Raw genomic sequence first — 21,768 nt, forward strand, 5'->3', positions numbered from 1 at the left:
GAATCTGAGATTTTAGGATTGTGGTTTGAAGCCAGCCTGGGCAGGAAAGTCCATAAGATTTTTGTTGGTGGTGGTGGTGGTGGTCATGGGGCTTGAACTCTAGGCCTGGGCACTGTCTCTCAGCTCTTCAGCTTAAGGCGAGCACTTCAGTCACAACACCACTTCCGGTTTTCTGGTGGTTTATTGGACTTTCCTGCCTGGGCTGGCTTCGAACCCTGATCCTCTTATTTCAGTCTCCTGAGTAGAATTACAGGTGTAAACCACCAGCACCCGGCTAATAAGATTCTTATCTTCAATTAAAGCAACAAAAAGTCAGAAGGGAGCTGTTGCTCAAGTGGTAGAGTACTAGCCTTGAAGAAAAGGCTAAGTGACAATGTCAAGGTCTTGAGTTCAGGCCCCAGTATGTGCACAGTAATAAATAAGATAATAAATAAATAAACAAATGTAACGAGGAAAAGGGGAATAGAAAATCACTATTAGCAAATTTGAGGCCAGTCTGGACTACAAAGTATGACTGTGTCCTAAAAGAAAACTTTAAAGAAAAAATGAAAAATTTATAAATTTTATCTAACCTGAGAAATATCCACCCCAGTACTGGGGATGGAAACCAGGGTTTCACACATGTTAGACTAGCTTTTAAAAACTGAGTTACCCAAGCAAGCCCAGAACATAATACTTTTTCTTTTGGGAGGGAAGTTATTGGTGTTTGTTAGGCAGATAGTTTACTACTTGCCTCACACTAGCAGCTCCCAAAACACCATTTTAAAAAAAGTTTTGTTTTTGTCTGCTTGTCTTCTAGTTTATCTTGTATTTTCTTTGCCTAGCTCTGGAATCCATTTGTTCTCCAAGGGACTCCAATTCCTTATTTTATTTTATTTTTTTTTTGTCGATTGTGAGGCTTGAACTCTGGGCTTAGGCACTGTCTCTGGGCTTGGGCACTGTCCCTGCACTCTTCAGCTCAAGGCAAGCGCTCTACCCCTTGAGCCACAGCACCACTTCCGGTTTTCTGGTGGTTTATTGGAAATAAGAGTCTCACAGACTTTTCTGCCCGGGCTGGCTTTGAACCACGATCCTCAGATCTCAGTCTCCTGAGTAGCTAGGATTACAGGCGTGAACCACCGGCGCTTGGCTGAGACTACAGTTCTTTTTGTTGTTAATCCCCAAAACCCAAATTCAAGAACATCCCACATAAAACTCACAATAATGTTTCTTTTTTTTTTGGTCAGTCTTGGGACTTGAACTCTGGGCCTGGGCACTGTCCCTCAATTCTTCAGCTTAAGGTGAGCACTCTAGTACTAGAGCCACAGCGCCACTTCTGGTTTTCTAGTGGTCAGTTGGACATAAGAGTCTCAAGGACTATCTTACCTGGGTTGGCTTTGAACCTCAATCCTCAGATCTTAGCCTCCTGAGTAGCTAGTATTACAGGCGTGAGCCACTGGTGCCCAGCTCACAATATTTTTTCAACAAGAATTATCATACATAGATTGCAGAAGACTTGACAACTAAATATAAGATCTGATGAATTTAAATAAAGTTCATAATTAGTGGTATATTAATGTTAATTTCTTGCTTTTGATAATTGTACTTTGGTAATGTGAAATAAAACTAGATTAAAGATGTGCAAGAACTTACCTTTGCAACTCTTATGTAAAAGTAAAATTCTTTGGAAATCTGAAGTTAAAAGGCTTGAATCTGTGGCTCAAATAGTAAAAAGTGCCTGCCTAGCAAGCAGGAGGCACTGAGTCAAAACCCAATGCAACAAAAAAAAGATTAGAAAGGTTGAGGATGGTGAGTTCAAAATCATCCTGTATAGCAAACCCAGACAGAAAGACAGACAGACAGACAGACAGACAAGACAGAAAGAAAGGAAGGAAGGAAGGAAGGAAGGAAGGAAGGAAGGAAGGAAGGAAGGAAGGAAGGAAGGCAGGCTTGGAAAACTAATTTCCAAAAATATTTCAACTATGTGAATTTTGAACACGAAAAAGTAAACTTAAAATAAATTTGTGGGCTGGGAAAGTGGCTCAATGGTAGAGCGCTTGCCTTGCATGCTTGAGGCCCTGGGTTCAATTCCTCAGCACCACATAAGCAGAAAATAAAAAGCCGGAAGTAGCACTGTGGCTCAAGTGGTAGAGCACTAGCCTTGAGCTGAAGAGCCGAGAGACAGCACCCAGGCCCAGAGTTCAGGTCCCACGACTGGACCCCCCCCAAAATAAATAAATAAATAAATGTAACTTGTATTCTAAAAAACAAAAACAAAAAAAACATGGGGACTGAATCATATTTCATATAGCTTTTATTTAAAATTCCTTTTGTATCTTGAAAGTTTATGTTTGTCTGGTTTTTGATCCTCACCCCCCCATGATACTAAAACTTGAAACCAGCATCTTGTCTTGCTCATGCTGAGCAAGTGTATAGCTTTTTCCTTTTTCTTTTTCCTTTTTTTTAATTTTGAGACAAATTTTTCTAATTTTGAGCCAAATTGCTCAGATTGTCTTGAATTTTCATCCTCCTACTTCAGCCTCTTAGTACCTAGTATGATAGCATATAGCATATAGCTAAGATTTAGGGAAAAGAGTAGTTACACCATGAAATTGTGGGTGTTATTTTTTCTTTAAATTCGTTGTTCCTTTTTACCTTCTAACATTGAAGTTGAAAAGAGTTGATGGTGGAAGAACTGTATAACTCTACAGTCAATTCCTTAAGAATTACATTCTCTCTTAATAATAAATGTGAAAGTATGTTTGTAGACTATGTTCTCATTTTGAAGTCTGTGTGTTGAGACATCTGTATTGCTTGCTCAAGTAATCATGGCAGGAGAGGTGGGGGAGGAAAAAAGAAAGGGAAGAGCAAGTCAGGGCTTTATGAGGACGTGCTTTTACCATTCATAGCTTTGGGGGCAGCTGATTGTGGTGATTCCCTTGGTCAGGTGAGCCTATAAATGAATTTATTACAATTGATTTCCTGGTGCAGCTATTAACCTCAACTTAAGTAATACCTGGAGGAAGCAGATACCTTGGGCCAAGTTTCCTAGTGAGTCACTGCTCAACTGCAAGAACCTTTGTCCTAGAGATCTTTATCTCCAGCCCCCCAACTTAACCAGTTAAATTGTCCCATCTTAAGCCACCTGGTCTAACTAAAGGACTCTGAACTAAGAGTTAACAACTCTACCTCTAACAAAAACTAGCTAGTTATTTGGGGAGCGTTTTATGGCCAGTTCTACTACTGAAAAAAAAGGGACTTAGTTACTTAATTTCTAAGCTTCTCTTATGAATATCTCTCATGTATCTCACACTGAAGTCATTCTCTTTCTTATCAAACTGCTTCCCTCTTCTTTGGTGCGTGTCCTGGGCCTTGAACTCAAGCTCTGGGCAGTGCCTCTGAGCTCTTTTGCCCTAGGCTATCACTCTACTAGTTGAGCCATAGCTACACTTTCAACTTTTTTTGTGATTAATTGGAGATAAGAGTCTCAGTCTCCTAAGTAGTTAGGATTACAGGTTATAAGCCACTAGTGCCTGGCTCTTTCCCTTTGTATGTATTCCATTATTACCTGGTATACCACTCTACTAGTATCTGCAGCTAAATATCTTTTAAGATTTTTTTGGGGGGGGTCGGTCGTGGGGCTTGAACTCTAGGCTTGGGTGTCTTTTAAGAATTTTTGCTTAAGATTTTTTTTGGGGGGTAGGGGGGCTTTGGTCATGGGGCTTGAACTCTGGGCTAGGGTGCTGTCCCTCAGTTCTTCAGCTCAAGGCAAGCCTCTACCACTGGAGCTACAGCACTACTTCCGGTTTTCTGGTGTTTATTGGAGATAAGAGTCTCACAGAGTTTCCTGCCCAGGTTGGCTTTGAACCATGATCCTCAAATCTGACTCTCCTGAGTAGCTAGGATTACAGGCATGAGCCACTGGCTCCTGGCCTTATCCCCTGAATTTCAAGTACACTGTACTTACCTAGTTGCTACTCATTCTAGCAGGACACTGGTGGCTCATGCCTGTAATCCTAGCTACTCAGGAGCCTGAGATCTAAGGATCACAGTTCAAAGCCAGCCTGGGCAGGAGAGTCCCTGAGACTTTTATCCCCAATTAACCACTAAAAAACTGGAAGTGGCGCTGTGGTTCAAGTAGTAGAGTGCTTGCCTTGAGCTGAAAAGCCAAGGGACAGTGCTCAGGTCTAGAGTTCAAGCCCCATGACTGACACACACACCCACAAAAAATCATTCCAATAAAACCCAAGGGGCTAGGAAGGTGGCTCAGTGGTAGAGTGCTTGCTTTGTATGAATGAGGCCCTGGGTTCGATTCCTCAGCACCACATAAGCAGAAAAAGCTGTAAGTGGTGCTATGGCTTAAGTGGTAGAGCGCTAGCCTTGAGCTGAAGAGCTCAGGGACAGCACCTGGGCCCAGAGTTCAGGCCCCACAATCAAAAAACAAAACAAAACAAAAAACACTACTAATATATCATACTTTAAATATCCTTCAGACTACTATAATATACTCAGTGCTTTTTCTATGCTAAAACCTCTAGAAAAACAGGTATTGCTCTCATTTTCAGTTGATGAAACTGAAGATGAAAAAATTGCATGATTTTTCTTGAAAAAAATCATTTTATTACTTAATTATATTAATTTAGCATTGCTAGAGATTGAACCTAAATCCTTACTCATATTAGGAATTCTACTAAATTATGTAACTTGTTCAAGGTAACAGAGTTAAAATTTCACTGCAGTCTGCCCATCTCTAAGCCCTTGATCTCTCTTATTGTGCCATGTAATATCCCCAGTTTTCTACCCTAAGTCAAGTGACAAGTGCTGAGGACTATGAGGAGAGAGAACAGCCAAAAGATAGTTAGATGTAGGTAGAAGCTAATTTGGACTTGACTACTGAGATGCTGATTGTACTCCCTTGGGATGTAATTCAGAAGATAGGAAGGTTTCCATCCAAATGTGACTTTGGAACAGATTTAAGTTCGGGGAAAGGCCAATTTGTGTTTGCACAGTGGGATCAGTCATAAAATGATGGACCTGGAAGAGACCTTAGAGATCATCTGTTCTAACCTTCTCTTTTTACAGGAAACTTCAGTCCAAAGATATTGACTCATTTGACCAAGATTATACTGAACCTGGTAGAGGAGATTGGTCTGTTAGTCCAGCTTCTCTATTCTCTCATTTACCTCACTACTGTCAGTCCTTGGATGCTGAGGAATCCTCTCCTTTGTCTAAAGTTCTGACTATCTTTATTGTATAGGTGTTTCGATATCTGTGGTCAAAATGGAATCAACTCCATTTAATAGACGGCAGTGGACTTCACTATCATTGAGGGTAACGGCCAGAGAACTATCTCTAGTCAACAAGAACAAATCATCGGCGATTGCTGAAATATTCTCCAAGTAAGTGCTAATCTTGTACCAAAAGGGCCATGTGCCTTAAGCACATATAACCATTTGTCAGAAAAACCAGTGAAGAAAGCACATGTAAAAATGGTTTTATTGGCAATCACCTTGATTTTGTATACACTGCAGAGTACTAAGAAGGATGATAACAGAAGACATATTTATTGTCTTGGATTGTTGTCTAATTAGGGTAAAGAAAAATACCTGTAATTATAAAGCAAATTATAATTCATTATATTATTATGATTAACCACACTAATTACATTATAATTTATAATTATAAAAGCAAACTCATTAAATCCAAAGTGAACAGGAATGAAGATTGGATGCAGAATAATAGTGAAAGCATGATCCATCATTCATAGGAGCTAATCTGTTTAAGAGGAGTGTAACACTTAAAATTCAGTTTTTCAGCACATTTCAAGTGCCCAATAGTAAACAAAACTTACTAAATAGAGTTTATTAGAACACAGCCATGCCTATGTATGGATTGTCTGCAGTTGCTTTCACACTATAACAGCAGAGTTACTGATTGCAACAGAGACTATCACCCTCAAAATCTAAATTATTTTCTACCTGGCCTTTTGTGGTATGTGTGTTTAATTTTTTATTGTTGTTATAAAGGTGATGTACAGAAGGGTTACAGTTACATAAGTCATGTAAAGAGTGCATTTCTTAAGCCAGGTGCTGGTGGCTCACACCTGTAATTCTAGCTATTCAGGAGGCTGAGATCTGAGGATTGTGGTTCAAAGCCAACCTGGAGAGAAAAGTCCCTGTGAAACTCTGCTCTCTAATTGTCCACTCAAAAACTGGAAGAAGAACTGGGCTCAAAGTGGTAGAGCACTAGCCTTGAGCAAAAGAGTTCAGGGACAGCACCCAGGCCCTGAGTTCAAGCCCCACAACTGACCAAAAAAAACAACAAAAAAGTACATATCTTTTTAGAAAATGTCACCCCTTCCCTTGCTCTCTCCCAGTTCCCCCCACCATCATCACTCACAAGTTGTATAGTTCATTTTCAGCACAGTGAGTACCATTGCTGCGTTTGTTTACCATTTGTTCCTCCATTTCTTTGCCTCCCCTTACATTCCCAAAGGCATACAAATGAACAAACAGAACAAAAAGAAAACAAAAACGTCAACAAAGAAAAAAACTCTTGTTTCCATTTCTTGGAGTTAATTTCGATAAATATTATTTTGTATGATCAGATATACATAGATATTGTGCCTTTCTGTTCCTCTCCTAAGAGTATCCTCCTTTGGTCTCACTGTGCATGAATGCCTAGAGATATGTATAATTTATTATGCTTTGTGTATTTTAGAGTTAGCTTTTGTTTATGAGAGAAAACATGTGCCATTTGTCTCTCTGAGCTTGCCTTACCTCACTTACCATGATTTGTTTTGGCTCCATCCATTTCCCTGCAGATGACGTAATATTTTTCTTTCTAGTGGCTGAGTAAAACTCCATTGTGTATAGGTACCACATCTTTTGGATCCACTCATCTATTGTAGGGCTTCTGGGCTGTTTCCACAGCTTGGCTACTGTGAATAGTGCAGCAATTAACATGGATGTGCAAGTGTCTTTATGATATCCTGGCTTGTGATATCCTGGGTCGATGCCTAGGAGTTCTACCTGGCCTTTTAAGAAAGTTTGCCAACACTCCTCTGGACCATGAGTTCTTTGATATGAGGATCACTTCCTGTTCATTCTATATACCAGTGAGTAGTACAGTAACTAGAGCATAGTACCCACTCAACAAATATTCAGCTAATGGTCTATGTAAATAATATACCACAGATGGTGAATAGAGATGCCATGGTAGGAAGGAACCTAAGACAGGTGGTAGGATTACTTCACTAGTAGAATTTGTTAATTAATAGGAAGCTATAGCACATTTATGAGAAGAACGATGATAAAAATTTGAAGAAAGCATTCTAGGACCTAAATGTAGGATACAGTTAAGTATCAATAGAAGTCTCTGTAATTTACAATGCCACCTTTTCCTCAACAGCAACAAAAAAATCCCTCAGGCACCTACTCTGGGGAAAACATTGCCCTTTCTTAGTCATCACCTAAGGTGGAGGGAAGGTGGGAACAAGACTGCAGCATTATATATTGCTGTAATTTTATGTATTTTTCTGAAACAAGAAAAGAACATAAAGATATTTCTAAAAAGAATGGTGGAAAGCTGAGGGTTAATGAAGATTTAATACCTGTCTTCAAGGAATTTAACAGTATAGTTTAGATCCCCCAACTTTCCTGATTTTGTTAATAATTTTCTGTTCCAGTTAGCTACTTGCTGGGTTCCAAATAAATAAAATAAATTATAGATGGATAGATAAATACATAAGATCTTGCTGGGTATAGTAGTACAAACCTGTAATCCCAGTACTCAGAAAGATTGCTAGTTTGAGGTCTGCCTGAGCTACATAGTAAGACTTTGTCCTGCCCACAAAGGTTGAAGGCATAGCTCAGTAGTAGAGTATTTGTCTAGCATATACAAGGTCTTGGATTTTATCCCCAGCAACTCAAAAAATAAAAATAAAAATTCCAAAACTTAGAAGCATAAAATAATGTCCACATGTACTTTGCTTGAAATTTTCAGCTTGGGCAGGGCTTTTGTCTCTGTTATACTTAGCATGAGTGGTTCAAAGGCTGGGGGCCATTGTAATCTAAAAGCTTGCTCACTCACAAATCAGACAGTTGATGCTGGCTGTCATCTGGGATCTCCACAGAGGCCACAGTTGGAACACCTACACATGGATATGCCATGTGACTGTTTGACTTGGTGGCTGGGATCCAAAGGCAAGCATCCAGAGAAGAGGGAGGGAACAAAGGAGAAAGGGAACTAGAACTTGTATTGCCTGTTAATGACCTTATCCTGAGAAGTCATACACAATCTCTTTTGCTACATTCTTTTCTTAGTAGTGAGTCATTCAGGCTAGCTCATATTTCAGTGGGGGATGTGATTGGGGGAATTGACTCCACCTTCTGATAGGATAAATGTCAAAAGATATTTTGATTACTCCCCCCCTCCCCTCCCACTTAGGAGGGATCAAATCCAACTCCTTGGGTGTTTTCTATCACTGAGCTATACCTTGCTTGAACATGTTTTAAAACAATCGTACATGGGCTCTCTAAAGATTCTAATTCTGTATCTACAATGACACTGGAGAACTTGTACTTTTAAAAAAATTAATTATGATTTATTTAACACTTTAAAAAAAATGTGGTACCAAGGAATTTTACCCAGGGTCTCCTGCATGCTAGGCAAGCACTCTACCATTAAGCCACATCCCCAGCCCTGAGAACTTGTACTTTTAACAAGTATTCTGGTGATTTTTACCTTCAGGGAAGTTTAGGAATCACTGTTAGTGCAAGAAAAAAAACAAATAAAGCAATTTGAATAAGGAAGGGATTGTAGAAGCTGAACACAAAGGGAACAGGATAGTAAGCAATCTGGCCTGACAAAAACAAAAGGGAGAAGGGACTGGCTCAGCTACTAGGGCCAGATGGTGAGAGGCCTTAAATACTATGCTAAGGTTAGGATTTCGTTAGATAAACAGTGAATGCAGTTGAAGGATTTCATACAGGTGATGTGATCAGGCTTGCATTCTAGAAAGATGCTTCTGGCAACAGTGTGAAAGTATATTGGCAAGGTGAGAGATTGATAGCATGAAGACAATTTATGAGGCTCTAATGGGATCATGCGAGAGCTATTAGCAGGTAGGCAACAGAAATGGAAAGGAAAAGAAGGAATAGAATAGGAGTCACAGTTGAGATGTGATTAATGGAACGTGGAAATCCCCTGCTCTGCAGAGAAACTCCTCCACATTCCTACCCTTTTCAGTCTTCTTAGCCTTACTTTGTCTTTCCCTAACTTGGCTTTCTCTTGACATGCATTGTATGACTGAGTAGCTGCTACCTGCTGTTACTCTACATGCTTTTCCTGCAACTCCAGTACAGAATCCCATCTGTTGTTTTATAGGATTATTTTATTTTTTTGTAGTCATGTTAGGGTTAGAATTCAGGGCCTTATACTTGCTAGGATGGTACTCTTACCACTGATCCATGCCTCTAGCTCTATTTTTTAAACTGTTTTTGTTTGTTTGTTTTGGTTTGGTTTTTTGGGGGGTTCTGGGCTTGAACTCTGGGCCTGAGCTTTGTCCCTTAGCTCTTTTTTTTTTTTTTTTTGTTGGTTGTGGGGCTTGAACTCTGGGCCTGGGCCCTGTCCCTCAGCTCTTCAGCTCAAGGCGAGCGCTCTACCACTTGAGCTACAGCGCCACTTCCGGTTTTCTGGTGGTTTATTGGAGATAGGAGTTTCACGGTCTCTCTTGCCCGGGCTGGCTTTGAACCACAATCCTCAGATCTCAGCCTCCTGAGTAGCTAGGATTACAGGCGTGAGCCACCAGTGCCCGGCTGTCCCTTAGCTCTTCAGCTCAAGGCAAGCGCTCTACCACTTGAGTCATAGCACCACTTCCACTTTTCTGATGGTTTACTGGAGATGAGAGTCTCACGGACTTTCCTACCCAGGTTGGATTTGAACCATGATTCTCAGATCTCAGCCTCCTGAGTAATTAGGATTACAAGCGTGAGCCACTGGCGCCCAGCCTTTTACTGGTTATTTTTAAGACAGGGTCTCACTTTCTGCCTATACATGTGCCTAAGCTGAGATCTGTCTGCCTAACTTTAGGCTTTCAGTAACTGCTGGAATCACAAGTGTGTGCTATGTTCTGCAGACTTTTTCTGCCTGAGCTAGCCTGGTACCAAAATCCTCCCAATCTCAGCCTCCGCATAGTTTGGAATGACAGACCCAGCTATGTGTTGAGAAGAGGTTTCAAAACTTTTCTGTGGGGCTGGGAAGGTGTCTCGGTGGTAGAGTGCTTGCCTTGCATGCATAAAGCCCTGGGTTTGATTCCTTAGCACCACATAAGCAGAAAAAGCTAGAAGTGGCGCTGTGGATCAAGTGGTAGAGCACTAGCCTTGAGCTGAAGAGCTGAGGGACAGCGCCCAGGCCCAGAGTTCAGGCCCCATGACAGACAAAAACAAACAAACAAAACTTTTCTGTTCCACGCCGGGCGCTGGTGGCTCACGCCTGTAATCCTAGCTACTCAGGAGGCTGAGATCTGAGGATCGCGGTTCAAAGCCAGCCCGGGCAGGAGAGACTGTGAGACTCCTATGTCCAATAAACCACCAGAAAACCGGAAGTGGCGCTGTAGCTCAAGTGGTAGAGCGCTCGCCTTGAGCTGAAGAGCTGAAGGACAGCGCCCAGGCCCAGAGTTCAAGCCCCACGACCGACAAAAAAAAAAAAACTTTTCTGTTCCAAGTAGTCTTTAACTGAGTTTCTCCTGTTCTCAGCCTCTTGATTATGTAGAATTACAGCTGTGAGCCACCACTGAAAGGATCCATCACATCCATCCCAGGGGACCGCGGGGAGGCAGGCAGGCAAAGGAGAAAGATTATTACAAGGTTTATTAGAGGAACCATATTTTCCCCAGAGAGGAAGCACATGGCACCCTCTACTATCTAGGTAGCAGCTGGGTCAGGGGGTAGGAAGTGAGGTGGATGGGTGGGTCTGAGCGGAGAGAGGGAGACAGGACCAAAGGTGGGCTTAATACTTACAACCACTACCCAGCCTATTCTATTCTATTCTATTTAGTGTGTGTGTGTGTGTGTGTGTGTGTGTGTCTGTCTGTCTGTCTGTCTGTCTGTCTGTCTGTCTGTCTGTCTGTCTCCTGGGGCTTGAACTCAGAGCACTCAAGACTAGTGCTCTATTACTTAAGCCACAGTTCTACTTCCAGCTTTTTAGTGGTTTATTGGAGAAATGCGTCTCACAGACTTTTCTGCCTAGGCTAGCTTTGAACCCCATCCCCAGATTTCAACCTCCTAAGTAGCCAGGATTATTTTTTATTTTTTAATTTTTGTAATAGGCCATTTTATTTTTGTAATAAGTTTTGTAGTTTTACCCCTGGGCTTTGAGGCTCACATCTGCTACACTTTACAGCAGTGGTGGGCTAGGCTTTGGGTAAAGCTTTTTGCCTTCCCTAGGTTTACTAGCTTTTCTAGTGTTTCTCATTGGGGGTGCTATTGGCATTTGGGGTAAGGTAGACTTTCTTGTTCAAGGTACTTGTTATCTTGCCTCCTTCAAATGCTAGTAGCACCCTAAACATTGTAACAATAAAAAAGGAAAAAAAGTAATGAGAGAAAAAGCCTGACAAACTTCCTGAGGCACCCGTATGAGGCGCCTTCAATGAAGCATTACTGGTCCATATTTATGACGTGTCTGATTTTAGAATTGCTTATTATTTAAACCACTCTAATTAGAACTGTACTTACATTAGTTCACTCTCATTTATTCCTACTAACTTTTTTTTCTGCTTCTGAGGCTTGAACTCAGGGCCTGGGTGCTGTCCTTGAGCCTCTTTATGCTCAAGGCTAGTACTCTACCACTTGAGCCATGGCACCACACCTGGTTTTTTCTGAACAGTTTATTGGAAATAAGAGTCTCAGGGACTGTCTTAATGTGGTTGGTTTCAAACTGCTATTCTCAGATCTCAGCCTCCTGAGTAGCTAGGATTACAGGTGTGAGCCACCAGTGCCCAGCTTATTCCTGCTAACTTTGAGCTTTGACTTTTATCCACTTCTTTTTCTACCCAGAATGGCCAGTCACTTCAATGAACTTTCATCTCTAGTTTGTTTTAGAGCATCTTCTATTCTACTGGTCATCCACTTCCTTCCTTCCTTCCTTCCTTCCTTCCTTCCTTCCTTCCTTCCTTCCTTCCTTTCTTTCTTTCTTTCTTTCTTTCTTTCCTTCTTTCTTTCTTTCCTCTTTCTATTTTTGGTACTGGAGTTTATGCTCAGGGCATCATTCTTGCCAGGCACTCTACCACTTGAGTCATTCTTCTAGCCCATTTTACTTTAGTGACTTTCAAATAAGGTCTTCTATTTTTGTCTAGAGGCTGGCCTTTGATGGATCCATCCTGTGTAGCTAGGATTACCTTATTTATTCCTCATGTGTAGCTAGGATTACCTTATTTACTCCTCCTGTGAAGCTGGGATTACAGGCTGGACCGAAACCATGATCTTCCTGATCTCTATCTCCCCTGTAGCTAGGATTATAGGTGTATGCTACCACATCTGGAGGGTATCCATTTCTAAAGCCAAAACCTGAGTATAGCAACACAGGAACAGCCATCAAGACTTGCAAAGTTAATACATATTCAAGGTCTCAGGAGCAACCATCATGGTAGTCAAATGGACTTGCCTTAACTGGGTAAGGATCTATAGCAAGTTGATTTAGATTGCTGAAGTCTGTTTTTCAGGGATGTATCTCTGAGGCCAGTTGTCCTTTCTGTCTCTGGGGCTGCTGTTTGCTCCTGGATGTTGAACTCAGGGTCTGGCTGCCAGATGGCTCCTTCTGCACAGTCAGCAGTGTGGAATCTCCCTGGCATACATTTCTTTCTGACTGGACATCTGCAAACTCTTACTACTTCCTCCGTACCTTTTTCACCCATTGTTAGCTGTCACTGGCTAGCCCAACCACTTCTTATAAGATTTGAGTTTTCTTGTAGCATTGATGAGAGTTAGGGCATTAGAAATTGTTTTTCATCTTAGAGGCCTTCTTAATCCTGTCAAAAACACAAAGAACCTTTACAGTCATCTCATGGTTAACTATCTTTTCTCCAGGAAAATTATAAAAGCCAATGGTAGTTATGTAAAATTGTAAGTCCTGAACCCCCTAGTCTGAATCAGTGTACCAGGCTCTATGCTAGAATTTTCCCCCCAAGTCCTGGGGCTTGAACCCTAGGCCTGGGCTCTGTCCCTGAGTTTCATTTGCTTAAGACTAACATTCTACAACTTGAGCCACAGTACCATTTCTGGCTCTTTTTTTGTTGTTGTTGTTAGTAGGGCTTGAAATCTGGGCCTGGGCACTGTCCCTGAGCTCTTCAGATCAAGGTGAACTCTCTACCACTTGAGCTACAGTGTCATTTCTGGCTTTCTGGTGGTTCATTGGAGATAAGAGTCTCATGGATTTTCCTGCCCAGGCTGACTTTGAACCACGATCCTCAGATCTCAGCCTCCTTTGTAGCTAGAATTACAGGTATGAGCCACCAGCACTCAGCCTATGCTAGATCTTTAAAAAAAAAAATTATTTTTTCGGGGGAGGGGGAATTGAGCCCAGGAGGGCCTCGTATATGCTAAATGTATGTTCTACTACTAAGTTACATCTCCAACTGCTAGACTCTTAGCAGAATTATATAGTCTTTCTATTCCTAACAAAAAGTATAGGAAGGAGGAACATTATCCATGTTTTATAGTTAAAAAAACTGAGGTATGAAGAGAAACATGACAGCTGGGCATTGGTAGCTCACTCCTGTAATCCCAACTACTCGGGAGGTTGAGAAATGAGGATCACCATTGAAAGCCAGCCCAGGCAGAGAAGTCTGTAGGACTCTTATCTCCAATTAGCTACCAGAAAACTGGAAGTGGTACAATGGCTCAAAATGGTAGAGGTCTAGCCTTGAGCAAAAGAGCTCAGGGGCAGAGCCCAGGACCTGAGTTCAAGCCTCATGACCACCACCAACAACAACAACAAAAAAAAGAAACCTGTCCAAGTTAATATTAGGGTTTATCTCTGCTAGTATTTTTCTGCTGTTGTGTGCATGTGTGTACGTGCATACATGTGTTTGTGTGTGTGTGTGTGTGCCAGTCCTATAACTTAAACTTAGCAATGCTGTCCCTGAGCTTTTTTTGCTCAAGATTAGCATTCTATTATTGAGCACAGCTCTACTTCTGGCTTTTTAGTGGTTAACTGGAAATAAATGTCAAATAAACTTTTCTGCTCAGGCTGGTTTTTGAACTATGATCCTTAGATCTCAGCCTCCTAAGAAGCTAGAATTACAGGCATGAGCCACCAGTACCCAGCTTCTGCTGATGTTTTTTTTATCTCAAATTGAACTAGTTAAAGGATGAATAGTGTTTTATTTAGTGGGTTGGGAGATAGTGGTGACATTCCAGAGGAACAGAAGGTAAAGACAGAATGGAGCCTGACAGTAGCACAGTAAAGATCAGGGAGTTGCCTGGGATCCTCTTCCAGGTTTTACATTTCCAGGTTTCATGGAGACATATGGCTAATATTACTTAAGCCTTTCTCAGGGGCATTGAAATTGAGAACCTTAGGTTCTCAATGAAGGTTACAGGACTCTTTTCCACAAAAATGTATACTGATTTCTATATCCATCACATAGTAAACTGCTTTCTCTTATTTTGAGATATCTTCTACTAGAGTTTAGAAGTAGTAAATCTGATCAGAAATATAAAAGTGGTACTTGGGGCTGGATATAGCTCTGTGGTATAGCACATGCCTTGGGTGCTCTTGGTGATGTTTGTATATTTGTTGTGTTTTACTTTCAATTATTTTATTTTATATATTTTTTTGGGGGGGGGGGCCCGGTCGTGGGGCCTGAACTCTGGGCCTGGGTGCTGTCCCTCAGCTCAAGGCTAGCGCTCTACCACTTGAGCCATAGCACCACTTCTGGCTTTTTTTTTCTGCTTATATGGTGCTGAGGAATCGAACCCAGGGCCTCAGGCATGCAAGGCAAGCGCTCTACCACTGAGCCACTTTCCCAGTCCTATATGTTACATTTATATGCACAAAAGAATAGTGTTTAGACAGAAACCATACCTGTAACCCTAGCTATTCAGGAGGCTGAAGTATGGAGGCTCAATGTTCAAGGCTAGTCCAAGCAAAAAGTTCACTAGGTTTCTTCTCCAAAACAACCAACAAAAAGTAGAAGCAAGCCAGTGCTGGTGGCTCAGGCCTATAATCCTAGCTACACTACTAGACACTTAGCAGAATTATATAGTCTTTCTATTCCTAACAAAAAGTATAGGAAAGAGGAACATTATCTATGTTTTATAGTTGAGAAAATTGAGGTGTAAAGAGAAACCTGCCTGTTGGGCACTGGTGGCTCATGCCTGTAATCCTAGCTACACAGGAGGCTGATATCTGAGGATCACAGTTCAAAGCCAGCCCAGGCAAGGAAAGTCCTTGAGACTCTTATCCCTAATAAAGTACTCAGCAAAAGCCGGGGGTGACACTGTGGCTCAAGTGGTAAAGTGCTAGCTTAGAGCAGAATGGAGGTTCAGGGACAGTGCCCAGACCCTGAATTCAAGCCCCAGGATGGGCAAAAAAAGTAGAGGCATGGCTCAAATAGTAGAGCACCAGCCTATCAAGTATAAGGTCTTGACTTCAGATTTCAGTACAGAAGGAAAAAAAGAGGAGTGGATAGATTTGGAGCGTTAGAGATTATGTCTCACGAATCCTTTCTAGCGCTAGACTTCCTTCTTTGGATAAACTTCTATACTTCATAAATCATTAAACTGGAGGATCCTGTTAATGGGTTAGTTTGGGATTAGCTTTGGTTCTACTTATTATTATTGATAAAAGAAGTTGACTGAGTGGAATTTAGTTTCCTTGCCAGAGAATCCTGTTTTGACTCTATTTTTGGATGTAAAGGGAATCTAGCCCCATATTTTAAAAATCATCTTCATTGAGTTCTTCTTCAGAGGAGCCAATTCTGGAAAGATGAAAAGATCTAAGGGCTGAGTCCAGACTCTCTATACCAACCATTCTTTTTCTTTTTCTTTTTATTTTTTTGCCAGTCCTGGGGCTTGAACTCAGGGCCTGGCTCTGTTCCTAAGCTTCTTTTGCTCAAGGCTAGCACTCTACCACTTGAGCCACAGTGCCACTTCTGGATTTTTCTGTTTATGTAGTGCTGAGGAATCAAACGCAGGGCTTTATGCATGCTAAGCAAGCACTCTACCATTGTCACATTCCCAGCCCTGCTTTGATTCTTTCTGTACTTTAGGTTTTATGTAAGATAGCATTTAAAAGATCGTTCTAGGCTAGAAGTTTGAAATCACTCATGTGGCTAACCTTCTTCCCCTCCTTCCACAAATAAGGAACTTAAGACTCAGAAATTGTGACTAGAGGGGCTGGGAAGGTGGCTCAGTGGTAGAGCGCTTGCCTTGCATACATGAGACCCTGGGTTCGATTCCTCAGCACCACATAAGCAAAAAGAAAAAAAGCTGGAAGTGGCGCTGTGGCTCAAGTGGTGCACTAGCCTTGAGCTGAAGAGTTGAGGGACAGCGCACAGGCCCAGAGTTCAGGCCCCACAACCGGACCCCCCAAAAAAAAAAAAAGAAATTGTGACTAGAGGCAGAACTGATGAACACACTGTGTACATGCATGTGTACACACACACACACACACACACACACACACACACACACACACACACCTTTCCCTTCTCTTCTTTTGCTCCCTCCTTCCCAGTGGGTCTCCCCCATCCCAGCCCCTGCTATGCTTGGTATAACTTTACTTATTCTCAGTTCCAGGAGAGCAGAGGGTTCATGCTATGAACTATTCTTCCTTAAGAAAAAAAATATCTACAGATCACACTGGTTAACTTCCTCTTCTTTTGCTTTTCTGTAACATTTTTAATGGGAAAATTGTTACAGAAGAAAATACATTGTTTAAACCGTGGGAGTTTCCATATTCCTTTTTTTGGCTCTAGATTCCCTTTTCTCTATTTGAAGGCTTATAAGTAAGAGTCATAGCTCAGGAACTCTTTTCTGGTTTTAGAAAAAAATTGAGACACTGTTATTACTCCCCAGATAATTTTAGTATCCTCCATCAGCTGCCTGCTTCACATCTGTGCATTAATAAGCAGTTTCAAGATTAAATTCCATATGTGAAGAAGACTGGACCACAATAAAATCTAGGAAAGGAAGAGGGATAAGATTTTTTTTTTTTTGCCAGTCCTGGGGCTTGAACTCAGGGCATGGGCACTGTCCCTGGGCTTCTTTTGCTCAAGGCTAGTACTCCATCACTTGAGCCACAGTGCCACTTCTAGCTTTTTCTGTTTATGTGGCACTGAGGAATTGAACCCAGGGCTTCATGCATCCTAGACAAGCACTCTACCACTAAGACACACTCCCAGCCCATGGCCTTTTTTTGTTTTGGTCAGTTGTGGGGCTTGAACTCTGGGCCTGGGCGCTGTCCCTCAGCTCTTCAGCTCAAAGCTAGCTCTACCATTGAGCCACAGTGCCACTTCTGGTTTTCTAGTGGTTTATTAGAGATAAGAGTCTCACAGACTTTCCTGCCTGGGTTGGCTTTGAACCATGATCCTTAGATCTCAGCCTCCTGAGTAGCTACAGTTATAGGCATGAGCCTCCAGTGCTCGGCATGACATCATTTTTAATATGATCATTTATTCATTATCTGGTATATTATACCAGAATAATGCTAGTACCTTTGAGAAAAGTCTGAATCTTGCATCCTGGTAAACACTAAACTCAGAAGTATTGAGCCTCAATAGCAAGGCCTAGGACGTGTCTATAGTCCTAGCTTCTCAGGCTGCCCAATGGTAGAGTGTACATGCAGCACAAGGCCCTGATTCAGTCCCCCACTTAGGAGTATACTAAGCCTTAGAGTCTCTTCAGTGCTGAAAGTATAAAATATAAAAGTACCAAGGAGCTAACTAGGAAAGAACAATGGTGTAGAATTTCCTGTGTGTCTACTATTTAACAATTACCTTTATTACCAATAAGGGGATGTGTTATTTGAGTGATAGTTTCAAGTCAGGAGTTAAGACAAACATTGGTGTTTACCTTGTCTTCCATGTGCTAAAGGGCACTCATAATTCTATAATTCTCACTTCTCAGGAGGCTGAGACCTGTTCAAAGCCAGCCTGGATAGAAAAGTCTGAAGATTATATCTCCCAAATAACTAGCAAAATGCTGGATTAGAAGTCAGGCATGGCTTAGTTGGCAGAGTGCCAGCCATGAGCAAGTAAACTGAGTGACAGTGCAAGACTCTGAGTTCAAGCCCTACTACCATGTCAGCACATACAAAAATTAATAAATGCCTCAAAAGGCCCAAGCTTGTGACTGATAAGCAACACTGCAAAGTGCAAAGGGCTGAGCTTGAGCAGAAGCCCCATGTGTTGTCCCAGCTAGTTAGTGATCTTTGACCAGCCCAGACAGAACAATCTGTGAGATGCCATTTCCAATTAGCCAGTAAAATGCTGGACTGGAAGCATGGCTCAAGAGATAAAGTGCCAGGTGAGAGCAAAACAGCTGAATAAGAGCATGAGGTCCTGGTACAGAGAGAAAGAGAGAGACAGAGACAGAGAAACAGAAACAGAGAGAGGGAGAGAGGGTGGGAGGGAGGGAGACAGAGAGGGGAAAGAGAGGGAAAGAGAGGGAGAGAGGAAGAGAAGGGAAGGGAAGGAAGGAAGGAAGGAAGGAAGGAAGGAAGGAAGGAAGGAAGGAAGGAAGGAAGGAAGGAAGGAAGGAAGGAAGGAAGGAAGGAGAAATTAAGTTATTTTGAAGCACACATATAATCTCAGCACTGAGGCAGGAGGATGATGAAGTACTAGACTAAGCTAGCCTAGGAAGCCTAGAGGTGGGATCCTGTCTCAGAAAGATAAAAGAGAGAAATCTATTTTGCTTTTTCAAGGTCTGTGTTTCTGTTGGAAAGTAAAGAGAACTCTGAGCTTATTTACTCCACTAACCACAATGTAAATATCTTCATTGGAGAATAAGCCACTAACTTAAACTTGTATGCTGATTGGCTCTGGCTTTCATATATTATATTGCTGTAATATACTGTGACAATTGTCCAAGGTGTGTAGAAACAGAAGTTCAAGGCCCATCCTAAGTTCCTGTTAAGCTACAGTCTACTATGTTTTACAGTTCCCACTTTGAGGCAGTTTCTAGACATATATATTAGTACAAGTGTATGTGTATGTGTAGGAGAATCTGTTCACAAGGACATTCACCAAAGCACTATTTGAAGTGTTGAAAAACTGGAAATAGTTCAAATACCCATTAAAGAAGGACAGTTGAATTTTATTTATCATGGGAAATGATTGCCAAGATGGCCAAAGACATCTGTGTTGCTATGTGGAGGAGATGTTTCTTGCCCTTTATCTTTTTGGGGGGGGGTCCGGTTGTAGGGCCTGAACTCTGGGCCTGGGCACTGTCCCTCAGCCCTTCAGCTCAAGGCTAGCACTCTACCACTTGAGCCACAGCGCCACTTCCGGCTTTTTTTTTTCTGCTTATGTGGTGCTGAGGAATTGAACCCAGGGCCTTAAGCATGCCAGGTAGCGCTCTACCACTGAGCCACCTTCCTAGACCTTGCCCTTTATCTTATATGACATTTTAACCATTCTTCCTTCCCAAATGTTTTTTCCCTTGGCTTCTCTGGCAGTCTCCTGGTTTTCCTCTTACATCTCTGTTCCTTGTCATTCTCATATCTCCTCTTCTTCCAATTTCTGAATGTCTCCAGTCTCCAGGACTGAATTCTTGGGCATATTCTTGTACTATATACATATTCCTTTGCAGAAATCATCTGCTTTTGTGAAGCTTTAATGCCCTATGTGAACAGAAAAGTCCTAAACATAAGTGACTCACTCTGATCTACTTTCTGAGTTATAAATGCTTATATCTAATTACTATTATTACCAAATGGCATGTTAGTTAACATGGCTGGCTGGCACTGAACTTTTTTTTTTTTTTTTTTTGCCAGCCTTGGGGCTTGAACTCAGGGCCTGGGCACTGTCCCTGAGCTTCATTTGCTCAAAGTTAGCACTCTACCAGTTGAGCCACAGCACCATTTCTAGCCTTTTCTGTTTATATAGTACTGAGGAATTGAACTCAGTGTTTCATGCATGCTAGGCAAACACTCTACCCCTAAGCCATATTCCCAGCCCCAGGCACCGAGCTCTTGATTTTCTCAATCCCCAAATATGCTCCTCATTCAGAATTCAAGACAATAAACGTTATTTACATTTGACTTAACTATGAAAATTCTGGGACTTATTCTTCACTTCTCCTTTCTTTTATTCCCTCCCCTCATTACCAACTTCTGAAATATACCTTAAATCGATTCACTTTTCCTTATCTCTAGTACTGCTACTATGGCCAAACCAGCATTATTTTTCATTAATTCCACTTCCATTTTTAGTCTCTGCAAGTTCATTTTCTCCTCATCAGAGTGCTGGCTAGGTGCCAGCAGCTCACATCTGTACCACTACCCAGAAGGCTGAGATCTGAGGATCATAGTACAAAGCCAGGCCAGGCAGGAAAGGCTTTGAAACACTTATCTCCAATTAACCAGAAAAAAAAAAGCCAGAAATAGAGCTGTGATTTAAGTGGCAGAGCCTCAAGCTTAAGCCTTAAGCTAAGGGGAGAGCAAGAGCCTTTGAGTTCAATCTCTAGTGCTAGCACACACACACACATACACACACACTCACACACACACTCACACACTCACACAAGACTATCCATTGTACCTACCATTAAATTAAAAATCCTTAGCATGGACCACAAAGCTCTACATGACATGATCTGCCCCTACTTCCCAGCCTCATCTTGTTTCCTTCCTCCTTCTGATGTACTTTAGTAACACAGGAGCTCTTTTTTATCTATGTACATGAGACATTTTTTTGCCCCAAGGCCTTAGCATGTGATGTTTTTCTCTGTCTGTAAAGGTTGATTTTTTTTTTTTTTTGGGTGTTTGTCTGTTTTCTGGTCCTTGGGCTTAAACCCAGGGCTTGAGCACTATCCCTGAGCCTCTGTGCTCCAGGCTAGCACTCTACCACTTGAGCCACAGTGCCACTTTCAAATCTTTTGAGTAGTTTATTGCATATAAGAGTTTCATAGGGACTTTCATGCCTGGGCTGGCTTCAAACCTTGATCCTCAGATCGCAGCCTAGGACTAGCTAGAATTAAGGGTGTGAACCACCAGTGCCTGGCTGGCTATTTCTTTTGTGGTACTAGGATTTGAACTCAGGGATTCAAGCTTGCTAGGTAGTGCTGTACTGCTGCCAGCCCCACAATCATTTTTTTTTCTTGTGTAAAGATATCTGTATATTCTGCTCTCAGAATTTAACATTTGTGCTTTTGTAGTTTTGGCAGGATAATAACAAGATGCCTTTTGTATAGGTTTTTCTGGTTTACAAGAGTAAGCCTCTGGTACCTGGTTCATATTCGATTTTTCAAAAAAATATTTTCCTACTTGTGAAGTAAAATATGTTCATAGTGTTGTTTGAATTTGTGTTTTGAGGTTGAATACTTTTTTTGTTTTGTTTAAGATCCATTTAGTGGGGCTGGGGGTTTAGCCCAGCGGAAGGGTACCTGCCTGGCGCGCGCAAGGCCCTGGGTTCGGTCCTCAGCCCTGGGGAAAAAAAAAAAGCTACAAAAGATTCATTTAGTATTTTTTTATGAACTGTTTACATTTTTGCTGAACTTTCTATGTAATTATTTGTGACTTTTAAAAATTAATTTGTAATTGTGTTCTAGGCAAGTTAGTGTTTTGTCT

General features: G+C 41.6%; 1 protein-coding gene across 2 annotated transcripts in view; it reads left to right on the plus strand.

Moving 5' to 3' along the window:
- The window catches only part of Lima1 (LIM domain and actin binding 1), a 123,956-nt gene that overhangs the window by 40,597 nt on the left and 61,591 nt on the right, over positions 1 to 21,768 (plus strand). For both annotated transcript variants that reach the window (XM_042677597.1, XM_042677598.1), the window contains exon 2: positions 5,237 to 5,378. In XM_042677597.1, coding sequence (XP_042533531.1) covers positions 5,260 to 5,378 — 119 coding nt within the window. In that variant the 5' untranslated portion in view covers positions 5,237 to 5,259. The remainder of the gene's footprint in view (positions 1 to 5,236; positions 5,379 to 21,768) is intronic.

Source organism: Dipodomys spectabilis, unplaced genomic scaffold (assembly GCF_019054845.1).
Source record: "Dipodomys spectabilis isolate Male_0828 unplaced genomic scaffold, ASM1905484v1 ptg000039l, whole genome shotgun sequence".
Taxonomy (NCBI): domain Eukaryota; kingdom Metazoa; phylum Chordata; class Mammalia; order Rodentia; family Heteromyidae; genus Dipodomys; species Dipodomys spectabilis.